The 15,197-nt window shown below is 36.8% G+C and overlaps 1 protein-coding gene across 4 annotated transcripts in view; it reads left to right on the plus strand.

Moving 5' to 3' along the window:
- The window catches only part of SF3B1 (splicing factor 3b subunit 1), a 49,395-nt gene extending 36,591 nt beyond the window's left edge, over positions 1-12,804 (plus strand). For 2 of the 4 annotated variants that reach the window (XM_043991805.1, XM_043991806.1), the window contains 8 exons: positions 2,679-2,900; positions 3,466-3,648; positions 3,749-3,860; positions 5,691-5,811; positions 6,862-6,993; positions 9,512-9,784; positions 11,738-11,954; positions 12,316-12,804. In XM_043991805.1, the coding sequence (XP_043847740.1) occupies positions 2,679-2,900; positions 3,466-3,648; positions 3,749-3,860; positions 5,691-5,811; positions 6,862-6,993; positions 9,512-9,784; positions 11,738-11,954; positions 12,316-12,474 (1,419 nt within the window). In that variant the 3' untranslated portion in view covers positions 12,475-12,804. Of the gene's footprint in view, positions 1-2,678; positions 2,901-3,465; positions 3,649-3,748; positions 3,861-4,646; positions 4,689-5,250; positions 5,321-5,690; positions 5,812-6,861; positions 6,994-9,511; positions 9,785-11,737; positions 11,955-12,315 lie in introns of those variants that run through there. The other 2 variants (XR_006355530.1, XM_043991807.1) reach the window with 2 other exon arrangements.
- The last annotated feature ends 2,393 nt before the right edge of the window (positions 12,805-15,197 follow it).

Raw genomic sequence — 15,197 nt, forward strand, 5'->3', positions numbered from 1 at the left:
TGGATGAAAGTTCTGGGCCATTTAAAGATGAATAAGAGATGAGGTGCCCTCATGCAACACTTCTAGGGATTGGGGATTTTGTGAGCAGTAGATATTCCCCACATCTGGTGCAGATTTCAATCCCTGTGCAGTATAACTTAGTAGACTTATAGCTGAACTGTCATTTATGGTTAGCCCAGAGTTTAGCTTCTTTGAACTTAACTGTTCCTGGGGCAATAGTCTGTTACTAGTTTTTATTTGGTATTTTTCCAGCTTAGCTAGACCTGCCAGAGCTTCTACTTTGTACAACTTCAAAAAAACTGGAATATGGTAAATGAATAGAGATGGAAAGCAAACCGAGGGGTTTGAGGAATAGGGTAATCAAAGTTCCATGAGAGAGGAGATTGTTCAGATCTTTGTATTTGTGGCAAGCACATTGTCTGCAGCAGTTCAGTGCTTTTTGATTGATTGTTTTTAGTGGAAAGGAGAAAAGGAGGTTTCCCGTAGGAGGTAGCTCCTGACCTGACCCTGAAGAATTGGAAAGATTGAAAAAGCACAGTTGGGAGACAGTAAATGCTAAGTATAGGGATAATCATGAATAAAAGCAGATGTAGAAAGAGTAGAAATGAAGACAATGTTGAACACCCCCATTTTATTATAATGTACAATTCAAGAAGGGATTGGGAGAGAAGAAATAAAGGCAGCTTTGAACGAGGTTATGGAATGCTAAGAAATTTGCATTGTGTGCAATGGACAGAAGGAAGCTCTAAAGTTTTTTGTATTAGGGAGTGACTTTAGAACTGGACATTAGGGCAATTACTCTTGTGTTAATGTGTAGGATAGACAAGGGGGTTGAGAGATAATACAATACAATAATAATATGAATGAGAGGTGATGATCAGAACTAAGGTCACGGTAGTGAGGAATGAAGAACATGAGATGATGGAGAGGCAAAACGTCAGGACTAGGCAACAACTGATGTTAAGGGGTGATGGAGAAAGGGGAAGGAGTCAGGATAACTGACATTTCTAGTTTAACTGAGATAACGGCACAATATCTTGACAGACATTGTGAGGTCATTATAGATTGCAGTGAACATGTATGTATGCTGGAAGCCACTTATTAAATAAAAGCTTTTTTTTCCCTCATTATTTTGCTTTCTCCTAAAAGCAGATCGCAAAACCCAGAACTTTTAACTAATCAGGATGACCTGTCACTTAGAAAGCACTTATGGGGGCAGCTAGGTGGCGCAGTGGATAGAGCACCGGCCCTGGAGTCAGGAGTACCTGAGTTCAAATCTGGCCTCAGACACTTAACATTTATTAGCTGTGTGGACCATGGGCAAGTCACTTAACCCCAATTGCCTCACTAAAAAAAAAAAAAAGAAAGCATTTATGATATGCCAGGCACTGTGCCAAAATGATAAGATGCAAAGAAAGGTAAAAAGTCCCTTCCCTCACAGAGCTCGTGTTCTAATGAGTAAGACAACACATAAATAACTTAAGTTCATATGAAATGTGCCCAGAGTACAAAGAGATAGAAAGTAATCACAGAGGGCAAGGCACTGGGCAGCTGGGGGAACAAGCTGAGGCCTCCATCACAAGGAAAGATTTGAAGGAAGTCAGAGAATCTAAGACTCAGAGGTGAGAAGGAGGTTGGGAGGGGGAGAATTCCAGGTATGGGGGGACTTGCATATGCAAGGGCATAGAGATGGGAGATGAGATGACAAGTTCAAGAATCTGCTAGGAGGCCTGTGTAGTAGCCACTTTATAGAAGGAAGTAAAGCATGAGAAATTAGAAATGATGGGGCCAAGTTGTAAAGAGCTGTGTGGAGGATAAAAGGGAGTGAGGAGAGACTTGTGGCAAGACCACCAGTTAGAAGAAAGTCACTGCAGTAGTGCATGTGAGAAATGATGAGGGCCTGAATTAGGCTCACAACTGGATGTAGCTTTGTAAATAGAGAAAAGGAGGCCATATCTGAGAGGTGATTCTGTGAAGGTAAAAATTAACGATTTGACAATGGGATTGGATATATAGGGTGAGTGATACTGAGCTTGTGATCCTGTGTGACTTGGGTGGATGAATATTGCCCTTGATAGGGAAGTTTGGAAGAGAGGGAGGTTGGGGGGTAAATGGGACAAGATGGGTGGGGCAGGGAGATTGAGTTCTGTTTGAACATGTTTCATTTGAGATGCCTCCAGGATGATCAGGTATACAGTAGGCAATTGGAGCTTAGTATAGAGATAGTAGAGCTAGATACATAGACCTGAAAATCATCTCCATAGATAAAGGTAATTAAACCTAAAAATAAATAATGTTCAAGTCTTTGCACAGAGCTTACCATAGTGCCTCATTATATAGTAGGCACATAGGAAATATTTTTTGATACAGAAACAAACATAGCGAACCATCTTCATGACACTAAAGTTAGACAAATTCTCATATAACCTGTATTTCTTTACACAATAGGCTGAAGAGGGAGGGCTGGAATCTCATTTTTTATTCTTAAACTAAGTGTCATCTTATTCTCCTGAATAATGTTATTCAGGAGATCCTGTTAACCTGATTTTTTTGTATGTGTCTCAAATCTCAGGGACTTGAGGAACCACAGAATTATTGTCAGGATGTTCCTAGCCTTCATTTCCTTAAAAGAAAAAATGGATTAAGAATGTTTAAGAGCTTGTCTTTTCTCTTTTCAGTTAGTGGATACCACAGTGGAGTTGGCAAACAAAGTAGGTGCAGCAGAAATTATTTCCCGGATTGTGGATGATCTGAAAGATGAGGCTGAACAATACAGGAAAATGGTTATGGAAACTATTGAGAAAATAATGGGGAACTTGGGTGCAGCAGATATTGACCACAAACTTGAAGAGCAGCTTATTGATGGCATCCTTTATGCCTTTCAGGAACAGACCACAGAGGTAAAAAGTTTAACTTGTGTTTAACTTGTGAAAAAAATGTACCGTCTTTCTCTTTTACAACTTATAACAGATTGTTTATACTTAAGTGTCTTATGTTTTTTATGAAGATTTAAAAGGAGAGTGAGATTTAAGATAGCTAGGGTATCATTGTTTATTTAAAGTTTTCCTGTTGTTAAACTTAAAATTTGAATCTTTGCTTTAATTTTCCACATAACTCTTAAAGGTCTTTCATTATGTAGTTTTATTGTTCCAGTGAGCAACAGTAGGGTACAGCAATGAGAACATTTGATCTAGGGTCAGGAAAGCTAGGTGCTAACCCTTGCTTTGACACTTTGTAGTAGCTTGGGTCTCACTTAATCTGTTTCAATTTCGTTATCTATGAAAAAAGCTGAAGAGTTCTCTATACTTCCTATTTTAGAGTTGTTGTAAGGAAATTGCTTTGTACACTTTACAATAAATACTTTATAACTATAAGAACCTTTAATGGTAAGGAAATAACTGAAATATTCTTTTACTGTTCCACAATGTATGTAAACTGCTGCCTTTTTTCTTTTCTTTTTTTTAGGACTCAGTCATGTTGAATGGTTTTGGCACAGTAGTCAATGCCCTTGGCAAAAGAGTCAAACCATACTTGCCTCAGATCTGTGGTACTGTTCTGTGGCGTTTGAACAACAAATCAGCCAAAGTCAGACAACAGGCTGCTGACCTCATCTCTCGTACTGCTGTTGTTATGAAAACTTGTCAGGAGGTAATTTTTTCTTAAAATCTTCCCTTTTTCTTCTTCCTCATATGTATAAAATGTTAAGTGACTTCATTATCTGTTTCTAAATGGGATTTCTTTCTTTTAGGAAAAATTGATGGGACATTTGGGTGTTGTCTTGTATGAGTACTTGGGTGAAGAGTACCCTGAAGTATTGGGAAGCATCCTCGGAGCTCTGAAGGCCATTGTGAATGTAATAGGTATGGACTTTAGGAAAAATGTGAGATATACCTTAGCCTTGTTGATTTATAAATTGTTAATTTGCACTCAAGCATAGTAGTTGTGACAGTAATTCCCACTCCTGGTTTTGAACACTTCTGGTTGCTCCAAACTAAGTAAGGAGGCCATGAAATTATTACATCTCCAAAGAAAAATAAATTTTTAGGTTAATATAGTGTGTTAGAACACAAAGGACCTGTTCTAAATTTGAAGAGCTTGTCATTGTAGAATTTAGATCCTTGAGAAAGTGTCCTATCAATTTCTAAAATCTCATTTTAGCTTTAGAACAGGCAACTCAAAATTGGCAGATGATGACAAAGTTCCTTTGTAGTTCATTTGACTTAATAGATTATAAAATCATTAATTTACAAGTTACTGTTTCTTTACTTTTAGTCATCTCCCATCTAGCTTGTCTGGTAGAGCTTTTAAAATAAAGTACTGTTAGCTGTCCCAGAGGAAGTATCAAAACCAAATACAACAAGCTTAGAGTAAATTATTTCTTTTCTTTTTCTTGCGGGGCAGTGGGGGTTAAGTGACTTGTCCAGGGTCACACAGCTAGTAAGTGTCAAGTGTCTGAGGCCAGATTTGAACTCAGGTACTCCTGAATCCAGGGCTGGTGCTTTATCCACTGTGCCACCTAGCCGCCCTGAGTAAATGATTTTTAGAAAGTGGAGAATGAGGATGAGCTTTTTAGTAAGAGAGCAGTGTAATGAAGAAGGTAGCTTTCCCGATAATAATAATAACTCACATTTATATAATGCTTTAAGGTTTTCAAAGCGCTTTCCTCACAACAACCCTATGAGGTAGGTAGTGCAAGTATTATGCCCATTTTACAGATGAGGAAACTGAGGCTCTGAGAAGGTAAGTGATTTGGCACAGCTAATAAGCGTCTAAGGTGGGATTTGAACCCAGGTCTCCTGATTCCAAGTCCAGCCCTCTATCTAATCACTGTGCTACACTGCATCTCTTTCACTGTATTGCTTCATTATGTTTGAAGTAAAGCTCCTGTCAAAAGCAACCCATTCAGGGTTTGAAGGGGCCCCAAGTAACCTCCATGAAGCTAGTCAGCTATGGGCTGTGGCAGCTACTCATCCTACTAACTTAATGAAAGATATTTGTGGAAAGTTAGAGAACTAAAACACTGCATTGATAAATATGCATATAATCCCCAAATCAATTAAGCCCTTTTAAACTTGAAAGATTCAATTTGTTGAGGGATAATCATTTGGCTCTGGTGTGCATGGGGTTTTCAAACCTTATGGTTTGCCTGGGGAAAGTGGGAAAGACAATGGAGAGCAAATCAATCAGAGCAAAAAATCTTGAGTGAGAGCAAGAGCCCCTGCCAGCTGCCTCCTTTTTTTCTCTCCATAGGTTTAAATACCACCCAAGTATCCCCTGCATTGCAGGGAGACTGGAGATCTGTTTGTTTTGCAGTTAAAGGGTAAGGGGGCCCTTTCTGAAATTTTTACTTTAATTTAAACTTCTACCCCTGGTTTGAAGGAGTAGTGTTCTTTGCCAGATCATTAGAGAGACCCTTGTTTCAATGTCAGTAGAAAAACACATTCCAAAACCAAATAAAATTTTTTGGGGATTGTTTACCACTTTGCCCACCTCACTGATTTTCTTTCATCTAATGTGTATAATTGAAAGTTGATGGCAAAAATGAAATTTAAAAATCAGTGTTGGAAGTTCTCTTTAGGAAATTGAAAGTCTTATATCTAGTTGTGTACACAAGTTGTTCAATAAAGGGAGAAATAAATAAAAATATGGTTCAAATATTAATTGAGTATTTATTGATTTTCATTAAATAGGTATGCACAAGATGACTCCACCAATTAAAGACTTATTGCCAAGGCTTACACCAATCTTAAAGAACAGACATGAGAAAGTACAAGAAAACTGTATTGATCTTGTTGGACGTATTGCTGACAGGTATTGCTAAAAAGCTTTAAAAATTCCCCCCTCCCCCCGAACTGTCCATTTGAAAATAATAATTTGATATTTCCCAGAGTGTATAAATTGTTTATTTATACTCATTTGTTAAAAATAATCTTAAGTTGTTAAGGTTAGCCTGTATCATCAATTTATTAGTGATTGATATTGTTCATCAGTTTTATTCAAACAATTTCAAGACCTAACCCAATTTTCCATTTGTATAATTTTATTGATTACTAATTGGCATTGAGTTAGCAGTTGTGAGAGAGAATTGCATATGCTTACCTTTAAGAAAAAGCTTATTCTTTTTTTCCCCCTGTAATCCTGGGCAAGTCACTTTAATCTCTGGTTGCAAAGAAGGGTGCTGGCCCACATCCTCACCCAGGAGTTCCTTTGCTAATGAAAACGTTGGTCCAGTCCTCTCTCTTCTACCCACTAGCTCAGGAATTCTTCATCCAGGATCCATGAACTTTTTATTAACGATTTTGATAACTATATTTCAATAGAATTGGTTTCCTTTGTTATCTTATGTATTTTATCTTATGTGTTTAAAAACATTATTTGAGATGGGGTCCATAAACTTCACCAGGTTGCTAAAGACATGCATGACACAGAAAATGTTAAGAAGCTATAGTTTAATAGTGGAGCTATCTAGTGCTATCACTTGAAGCCACAGCTTCATTGTTGTGGGAGCATTGAAGGCATCTACAGGCTGAGTATCCTCTGGCATCCAGGTAGCAATACTACAGCCTTTTAAGATGACTGCCCCATATGTATGCCAGATAGACACTGCTGATAACATTGTGCTAATGGCTCCAGTAGAGTGAGACCTGGTGGGTAACTTAGATGTTGTGTTGCACACATGTATCCTTTTACCCCTCACCATACCCCATACCCCACACATGTCTACATAATTAATATTGTTAATTACGACCCAAAAACACGAAGGAAGGGGACACAGTGATTTCAGTTGTCACATGTCTTATATCCTGCTTTTAAAAAGGTTTATTCATAATATCAATATCTAATGGCATGTTTTGTAATTAGGGGAGCGGAATATGTGTCTGCAAGAGAGTGGATGAGAATTTGCTTTGAACTTTTAGAATTGTTAAAAGCTCATAAAAAAGCTATCCGGAGAGCCACAGTCAACACATTTGGTTATATTGCGAAAGCCATTGGGTAAGTAATATTAATTTTATTGATTTTTTTTTGTCCTTTATTATAAATATCTTGTGATATTTTAAACTGGTCATATGTTTACATGTTGAAGGTAATGAATGTTTAAATAAGTAGTTATAATTGAAAAGGCACCTTTATTTTTTACTAGCATTTTCCAAAATAACCAACTTTTAAATTTTAAGTAAATTTAGTTGGGAGAGTATTTTCTTTAATTTCTTCAATTATATTTGAATTTTTAAAAATTTCTAATATTTATTTTAAAAATTTTGAGTTCCACATTCTCTCCTCTCCAGGCCTTCTCTCACTCATTGAGAAAGCAAGCAATATGATACCCATTATACATGTAAAATCATGGAAGACATTTCCATGTTAACTATGTTGCCTCCCAAAAAAGCAAGAAACATGAAGAATGTTAAAAAATGCGTGTCTATATTCAGAGTTCACCAGTTCTCTAAATGTTCATGGCATTTTTCTTGAATTACAGTTGAAATATATTTCTGTTTTAGGCTTGTGGGTATTCTGTTTTATACAACCAAAATATCATACTTATGTTAAACAGTGCTGCTGTTTTAAGTCTTGTTCAACAGACATTTATTAAGCACCTACAGTGTGCTTTAGTTACATATTAGGCCCTAGAGATACAAAGATAGTCTGTCACTGCAAAAATTTTATATTCTATTATAGCAAACACCATTTTCATTCAGAGCAAATGGGGGCAGCTAGGTGGCGCAGTCGATAGAGCACCGGCCCTAGATTCAGGAGGACCTGAGTTCAAAGCCAGCCTCAGACACTTAACACTTACTAGCTGTGTGACCCTGAGCAAGTCACTTAACCCCAATTGCTTCACCAAAAAAAAGAAAAACAAAAAACCTAGAGTAAATGAAAGACAGTTTCTGGGAGGAAGAATGAACAACTAGGAAAGAATCAGGAAGTGCCACTTGTGGGTGGTACTTGAGCTATAATTTATAGAAACTAGGGATTTTAAGAGGCAGAAGTCAGGAGGGGATCTATTCCAGAGATGGGCAACAGCCAGTACTAAAGTGCAGAAGTCAAAGATATAAGGTTCTTTGTGAGGAACAGCAGACAGGCCAGTTTGTCTGGCCAAGGAGTGCTTGGGGGAGAAATATTTAATGAGTTGGGAGAGGTTGGAAGCAGTTGTCTAGGGCTTTAAATGCCAAGGAGTATATATATGATCCAGGTGGTGTTTATTGGGCATGGAGTGACATGGTTCAGAACGTATTTTGATAGCTCTATGTAAGATGGGTTGGAGAGGGGAGACCCTTGAGAAAGGAAACTTGCAGTAGTACAAGCAAGATGTGATAAGGGTTTCAGTTAGGGCAGTGGTCATATCACTGAAGAGAAGGGAATAGATTCGAGGGCATGGTAGAATTAGAGTCAGTAAGACATGGTAGCTGGTTGGATATGGTGGGGTAAGGAAGAGGGAAGGGTCCAAAATGACTGCAAAGTTGCTTAGGTTACTGGAAAGATAATGGTGCTTTCCATAGAAATAGAGAAGTTTGGAAGAAGGGTGAGTTTAGAGGAGGGATCATGAGTTTTATTTGAATGTGTTGATTTTAAGGTGTCTGTGGAACAGTTCAAAATGTTTAATAGGTAGTTAGTGATACAAGAGGAAGTATTCTTAAATATTAACAAAAACCATGATAGTAAATCAGTTTATACACATGACTAAAAGGTCTTCCATGTTAATGTTCACTTAACCTGCCTTATACCTTATCCAGGGTTATGGGAGCTTTCACTTTGTACTAGTAGAAACAAAATTAGAAAGATCACAAATAAAGATAAAGTACAGATTTGATGTGTCTTCTCTGACATAGTGACATACTGTGTTTACAAATGAGGCCATAGTTCATTCAGCAAGTTTTATTTTTGTCCCTCCCAAAGAGCATTTCCACAATGTCATAGTTATCTCAATAAAAATATTAGCTAATTTTCAACAAATAGCTATTAATGACATTGAGATGACAACCATAGTCAGTAACCATTCTTCATATCTTGCTTGAGAGTAGAAGGGAGAGGAAAAGGAGAAAGGATTGCTCCCTCTATGCTGGGATATGGTACCAGTACCTTTACCAGTTGCTTCGAGACCATGCAGACTTAATGCCATGTGTTGCCAACCACTCGTTTAGGTGTTCTGAATATAGATTAAATTCATTGTTAATATTTTCTTGACTTTCCATTTTAGAAATGAAAACTTTTGCTACAGTTTAATGAACCAATTGCATTAAAGTAACTTTTAGAAACAGGCAACAGTATTAAATTACCTATTTGTACTTGAAGAGAGGCTTTTAGAACCATAAAATCTTAGTCTTAGAAGATACATCCTACATGAATCTTCTCTTCCATATCTCTAACAAGTGGAGTATTAACTAAAATCTGTTGAGAATATCGAGTATCACATCTTTTATATTTCATTATATGAAATCCTATTTGTTGTTGTTTTCTAATATAGTTAATTTTAACTTTTATGCTAAGTTTTCTGGTGTATTTTTTTCCCTAGACCTCATGATGTATTGGCTACACTGCTAAATAACCTCAAAGTTCAAGAAAGACAAAACCGAGTATGTACAACAGTGGCCATAGCTATTGTAGCAGAGACATGTTCACCATTTACAGTCCTGCCTGCATTGATGAATGAATATCGAGTTCCGGAACTGAACGTTCAGAATGGTGTTTTAAAATCACTTTCTTTCTTGTTTGAGTACATTGGAGAAATGGGAAAAGACTATATATATGCCGTAACGCCATTACTTGAAGATGCTTTGATGGACAGGTTAGTTTTTTGAAGTTAATAAGTTTTGGTTTCTTTCTCTTTATTGCTGTTAGAAATATAAAAGTTATATGATTTGTTGGATAACATCTGAAACTGGTTTATAGACCATTTCTTTTCAGGTGTTGTTTAAACATATATTTATATGCATACATCTGGAGGTTTAACTTCAGGAAGCCTCAGCTTTAGGAAGACTGTCTTGAACACAGAAGTAAAAGAAAAAACCCTTGAGCAATAAGAAAAACTTATCACCACAAAGTCCTGGGTTGTTTTTGTTGTTTGTTTGGCGTTTTTTGTTCTTTTGATCAGAAGGGGTATGGAGTTAATGTTCAGCCGGTTGTAAAGTTCAAGGTATTAGTTTAATAAGTGTTGGGAAGGGGGCAGCTAGGTAGCGCAGTGGATAAAGCACTGGCCTTGGATTCAGGAGGACCTGAGTTCAAGTCCAACCTCAGACACTTGACACTTACTAGCTGTGTGACCTTGGGCAAGTCACTTAACCCTCATTGCCCCGCAAAAAGAATAAATAAATAAATGTTGGGAAACTAGTGGGCCACCAGCTGGTCTAGGAGGTGATGGTTTGAAAGTCACTATAAAAAGATAATAGTCTTGACTTGTTTTGCAGAGTAGTGTTCCTTTGTCCCTTGGTAGTCCCAAAGGACGTCAGTGAGGATATTTGCTGATCACCATCATGATCTTTTGTCATCCAGGGAAGGTTAAATTAATGTTCCCCATATCCAGTAGTGTAAGAAGGAGTGTAGGATTCTATAATTCTATCCAAATTGGAGGATGAAAATAAGTAGTTATTAAGCACATACTATGGGCCAGCAACAGTGCTGAGTACTTTACAAATATTATTTCATTTGATCCTCACAGTGCTGAAGGGTAGGTACTGTTAACCTTGATTTTATAGTAAGACTAAAAATAGCTAGGGCAGCTAGGTGGTGCAGTGGATAGAATAGTAGGCTTGGAGTCAGGAAGATCTGAGGTCAGATTGGGCTTCAGACACTTACTAGCTGTGTTACCCTGGACAAGTCACTTAACCCTGTTTGCCTCATCTGTCAAATGAGCTGGAGAGGGAAATGGCAAACCACTTCAGGATCTTTGCTTAAGAAAAGGCCAAAATGAGGTCAGATACAACTGAAATGACTGAACAACAACAATAAAAATGTCCAAGATGCAAAGCATTTCAGTCATAAACTTCAGTTACACAAAAAACAGTTACATAGAATACTTAATTTTCCTCTTAAGATTCCATGTAAATTAGATTTTGTTTTGATTAAAACAAATTATAATTAACAGTAGGTCTGTATTACTGACTGATACCAGGCTATTCAATGAATACATAAAAAAACCAGAGAATTTTCCCCTTTGCTGTTGACTTTTTTTTTTTAAGTGAGGCAATGGGGGTTAAGTGACTTGCCCAGGGTCACACAGCTAGTAAGTGTTAAGTGTCTGAGGCTGGATTTGAACTCAGGTACTCCTGACTCCAGGGCCGGTGCTCTATCCACTGCACCACCTAGCTGCCCCAGCTGTTGACTTTTGAAAGTATTTTATCAGAAACGAATTATCTCAGATTCTGAATTTGTAAAGTGCAAATTTAATAAGGTTTCGGTCTGTGTTATTTCAATCATCATGCTATGTGCATTATTCCTGCTCTTTTACTAGTAGATCTGAAAAATAGGTTTTTTGATGCTCATTTTCCTGAATTCTAATGAAATGCTTTTAAGTTTGGTGGGGGAGGGGTGGGAACAGTTTTCCAGTATACTGTGCTTTTGAGATGAATTCAGTTGTAATGATAAGAAGTACTTTCCAGATAGCAGCAGTGCTTTGATTTTCCTAGAATGAATATTGAATATATGGAGTATTTTCTGTGGTTAATATTCTGAATTAGGGAGGCTTCTCGTAAGCAGTTAGATATTTTCTATAAAACTAAAACCAGCTTTTGTTTTGTTACAGAGATCTTGTACACAGACAGACTGCCAGTGCAGTGGTGCAGCACATGTCTCTTGGGGTGTATGGATTTGGTTGTGAAGATTCTCTTAATCATTTGTTGAATTACGTTTGGCCTAATGTATTTGAGACATCCCCTCATGTTATTCAAGCAGTTATGGGAGCCCTGGAAGGCCTGAGAGTTGCTATTGGACCATGCAGAATGTTGCAGTACTGTTTGCAGGTATGTTAAAATTGAAAAAGGTTTAATTTATGCTTTAACTTTAAATCAGTTATTGTAATGATGAAAATAGTTTGGTAAAAATAAATTACTAAATTTTAATAAACTACCATTCTTAATTATCTATAGGACACTATATATATGGGCAGTGCAGTTACTTCATTAAGGAATTTGACAAAAAAATCAGATCTTGTCTGAACAAATTGCTTAATAGTTTTAGAAAATTGATTTACCCTTTGAAAAGAAAAAATATCCAGACTGCTGGATGACAGTTTATATTTGAAAGAGGCTTCTGGAAAGCAGATAACATCACTCTGATGCTTGAAAAACTAAAGTAATTTTATTCTTTATTTTTTATTTTTAGGGTTTGTTTCATCCAGCCAGAAAAGTCAGAGATGTGTACTGGAAGATTTACAATTCTATCTACATTGGTTCACAGGATGCACTCATAGCACATTATCCAAGAATCTACAACGATGAAAAAAACACCTATATTCGTTATGAACTTGACTATATCTTATAATTTTATTTGTTTGTTTTTGTGTTTAATGCACAGCTGTTCACACCTTAAACTTGCTTCAATTCGGTGATGTAAAATTTTAAACATTGCAGATCAGCATAGAACTGGTCATAGAAGAAGAGCTAGAAATCCAGTAGCATGATTTTTAAATAACCTGTCTTTGTTTTTGATGTTAAACAGTAAATGCCAGTAGTGACCAAGGACACAGTGATTACACACAATATACTGGAGGGATTTCATTTTGAATTCATCTTTATGAAGATTTAGATTTCATTCCTTGTGTTTAAAGGGGATGTTTATTTGAAAAATAAACATTTGTGTACAAAATGCTAATTTGTGTGTGTTTTTTGAATATGGAGACTTGTAAAATGAGGAACTTTATCTGATAAAGTGTTGGTTTGTGTAGATTGAGTGGAATAATATAACTTGTCACCTAGATTTTATTTTAAAAAAAGGCAAGAAGAATGCACATTCTCTTTATTGGCAACAAATGTCTTTGTCAAAAGTGATACAACTCCATTGTTTGATTTTATTTCAGGGTGAGTGCTTTGGGAGTTATTCTGACTTTCAAAGTAGCATAATCATCCAGCCATGAAGGTTCATTCATTGTCACCACAGAAAGAGCACCTTTACTGATTTGTCTTGAATAATATTTTGCACTTACATAGCGCCTTTCATCTCTAATGATCTCAAAATGCTTATAGACAAGCATTGTTAAAACAAATGTTGAAAGTTGTATCCAACTTTTGATAGCAAATAACAGATTTACTGTAGAAACACCTGATTAAATTTTAAAAGGTATCTTATACTGCAAAATTATTTTTATCTATTGTGAGGGAGACAATCTTCAAATAACAGTCATAATAAAAGAGAAAATTTTAAATCTCCTAAGCATGATATGATCAAATAATGTATTTGATCATCCTTGATTCAGTACTATTAATAGATACTAACTGAGCATTTTTCATCTGCTTCACATTTGTTTTGCGTTAGGCACTTGGCTAATGAATGAATTTTCAAATTTCAAGCTTGGACTGAAATACACCATTTTGGAGGGACCAGCATTAAGTGCCATTCTCTAATAAGCAATATTTTAGAAAAGGTTGTTTTCTACCTCCCCCTGCAGCTTCCCTGCTCTTGTTTTTATGGTCCAGCATCCCTCATTTAAGGCTTTGGCTTTACCCACAGCTTTTTTGCCCTTATGTTAGTATGAAATCGAGTGGGAGAGAGAATGCTCATGGCACTGTAAGGCAATATGTCTAGTACTGGCCACTTAGTATACTGGCTTTTTGGAATGTGTTTTGGCTAGCTGTAGAAGAGAAAAGTATGGCAATAGTACTCAATTTACTTTTTTTTTTTTTTTTTGGTGAGGCAATTGGGGTTAAGTGATTTGCCCAGGGTCACACAGCTAGTTAGTATTGTGTCTGAGGCTGGATTTGAACTCAGGTCCTCCTGAATCCAGGGCCGGTGCTCTATCCAGGGCCGGTGCTCTATCCACTGCGCCACCTAGCTGCCCCCAATTTACTTTTTTTTTTTTTTTGGCGGGGCAATGGCGGTTAAGTGACCGGCCCAGGGTCACATAGCTAGTAAGTGTCAAGTGTCTGAGGCCGGATTTGAACTCAGGTACTCCTGAATCCAGGGCCGGTGCTTTATCCACTGCGCCACCCAATTTACTTTTAAAGAATTGATATTTGGGCAGTAAAATTTGAACTCTGATTGTCGTGTATTAAATAGCTCTGTGGCAGTGACCCATTAATATGTTATGTGACTCCTTCCCCTCCCCCCTCCATCTCCACACTCAGTTATATATGTTCCAAAATGATCTTCACCTAAATTTCTTATAGCAGATTTTGAAAATAGTAGGTAGAAATGACATAAATGTTAAAATCATGCTAATAACAATAGCTGGTGTCAAATTAGCTTCAAAAGTGATCATGAGACTTGAAGAAAGATTTCAAAGCTAAATTGGAATATGCCAAGGGTTTATGTGCAATATGTTCTTTTCAACCTTGGCAAAATTTGAAAATACAATTCAAGTATTCCTCATGCACCTACTATGTGCTGAGCACCTTGCTACAAACGTGAAAGTATCTATGCATTTGTTGTGGCAAAACAGAGCACAGGAGACTATTACACCATAAGTGACTTTATAAATGCAGAGAATTTGTGGGCACAGAGTCAGGGGAAGTCCTAAAGGATGCAATCCTAAACATCTGGACCAAACAGAGGCTCAAGAGTTCCTTCCGAGTTACTATCGTTTTGTATGCTTATTACTGAATAAGAAAAGCATTTTGTGAAAGTGAAAGACGCTATGTGAAGTTAAATTCTCTTAATTCCAGATTTCCCGCTTTGTTTTGATGTTCCTAAAGCCAAACTTAAACAAGGGCAGAAAATTAATGTAAAGGGAAAGTGGGTGGGTTCTTTTCTGCACTTTTGTTGGTTCCTTTGTGGGCCTTTGCCCTCTCAATTGATCTCTTTGGCTGTTCAATTTTTTCTTATTGTATTTTAAAGATTTGTTGTACAGTACCCTGTGACCATCAGGCACCACCAGATAAATAAAACTTATTATATCTAAAGATTTAGTAGACCAGTTTTTAATCGGCTAGTTTCAATTTATTGAAATATATTGTGATAACACTGTATACTTATTGACTTAGTTCTGCCACTTTAAGATTAGCTATTATATGACTGAAAATATTCTGATTAAGGAATATCTCAAGTAAAGG

This window comes from Dromiciops gliroides, chromosome 3 (assembly GCF_019393635.1).
Source record: "Dromiciops gliroides isolate mDroGli1 chromosome 3, mDroGli1.pri, whole genome shotgun sequence".
NCBI lineage: Eukaryota > Metazoa > Chordata > Mammalia > Microbiotheria > Microbiotheriidae > Dromiciops > Dromiciops gliroides.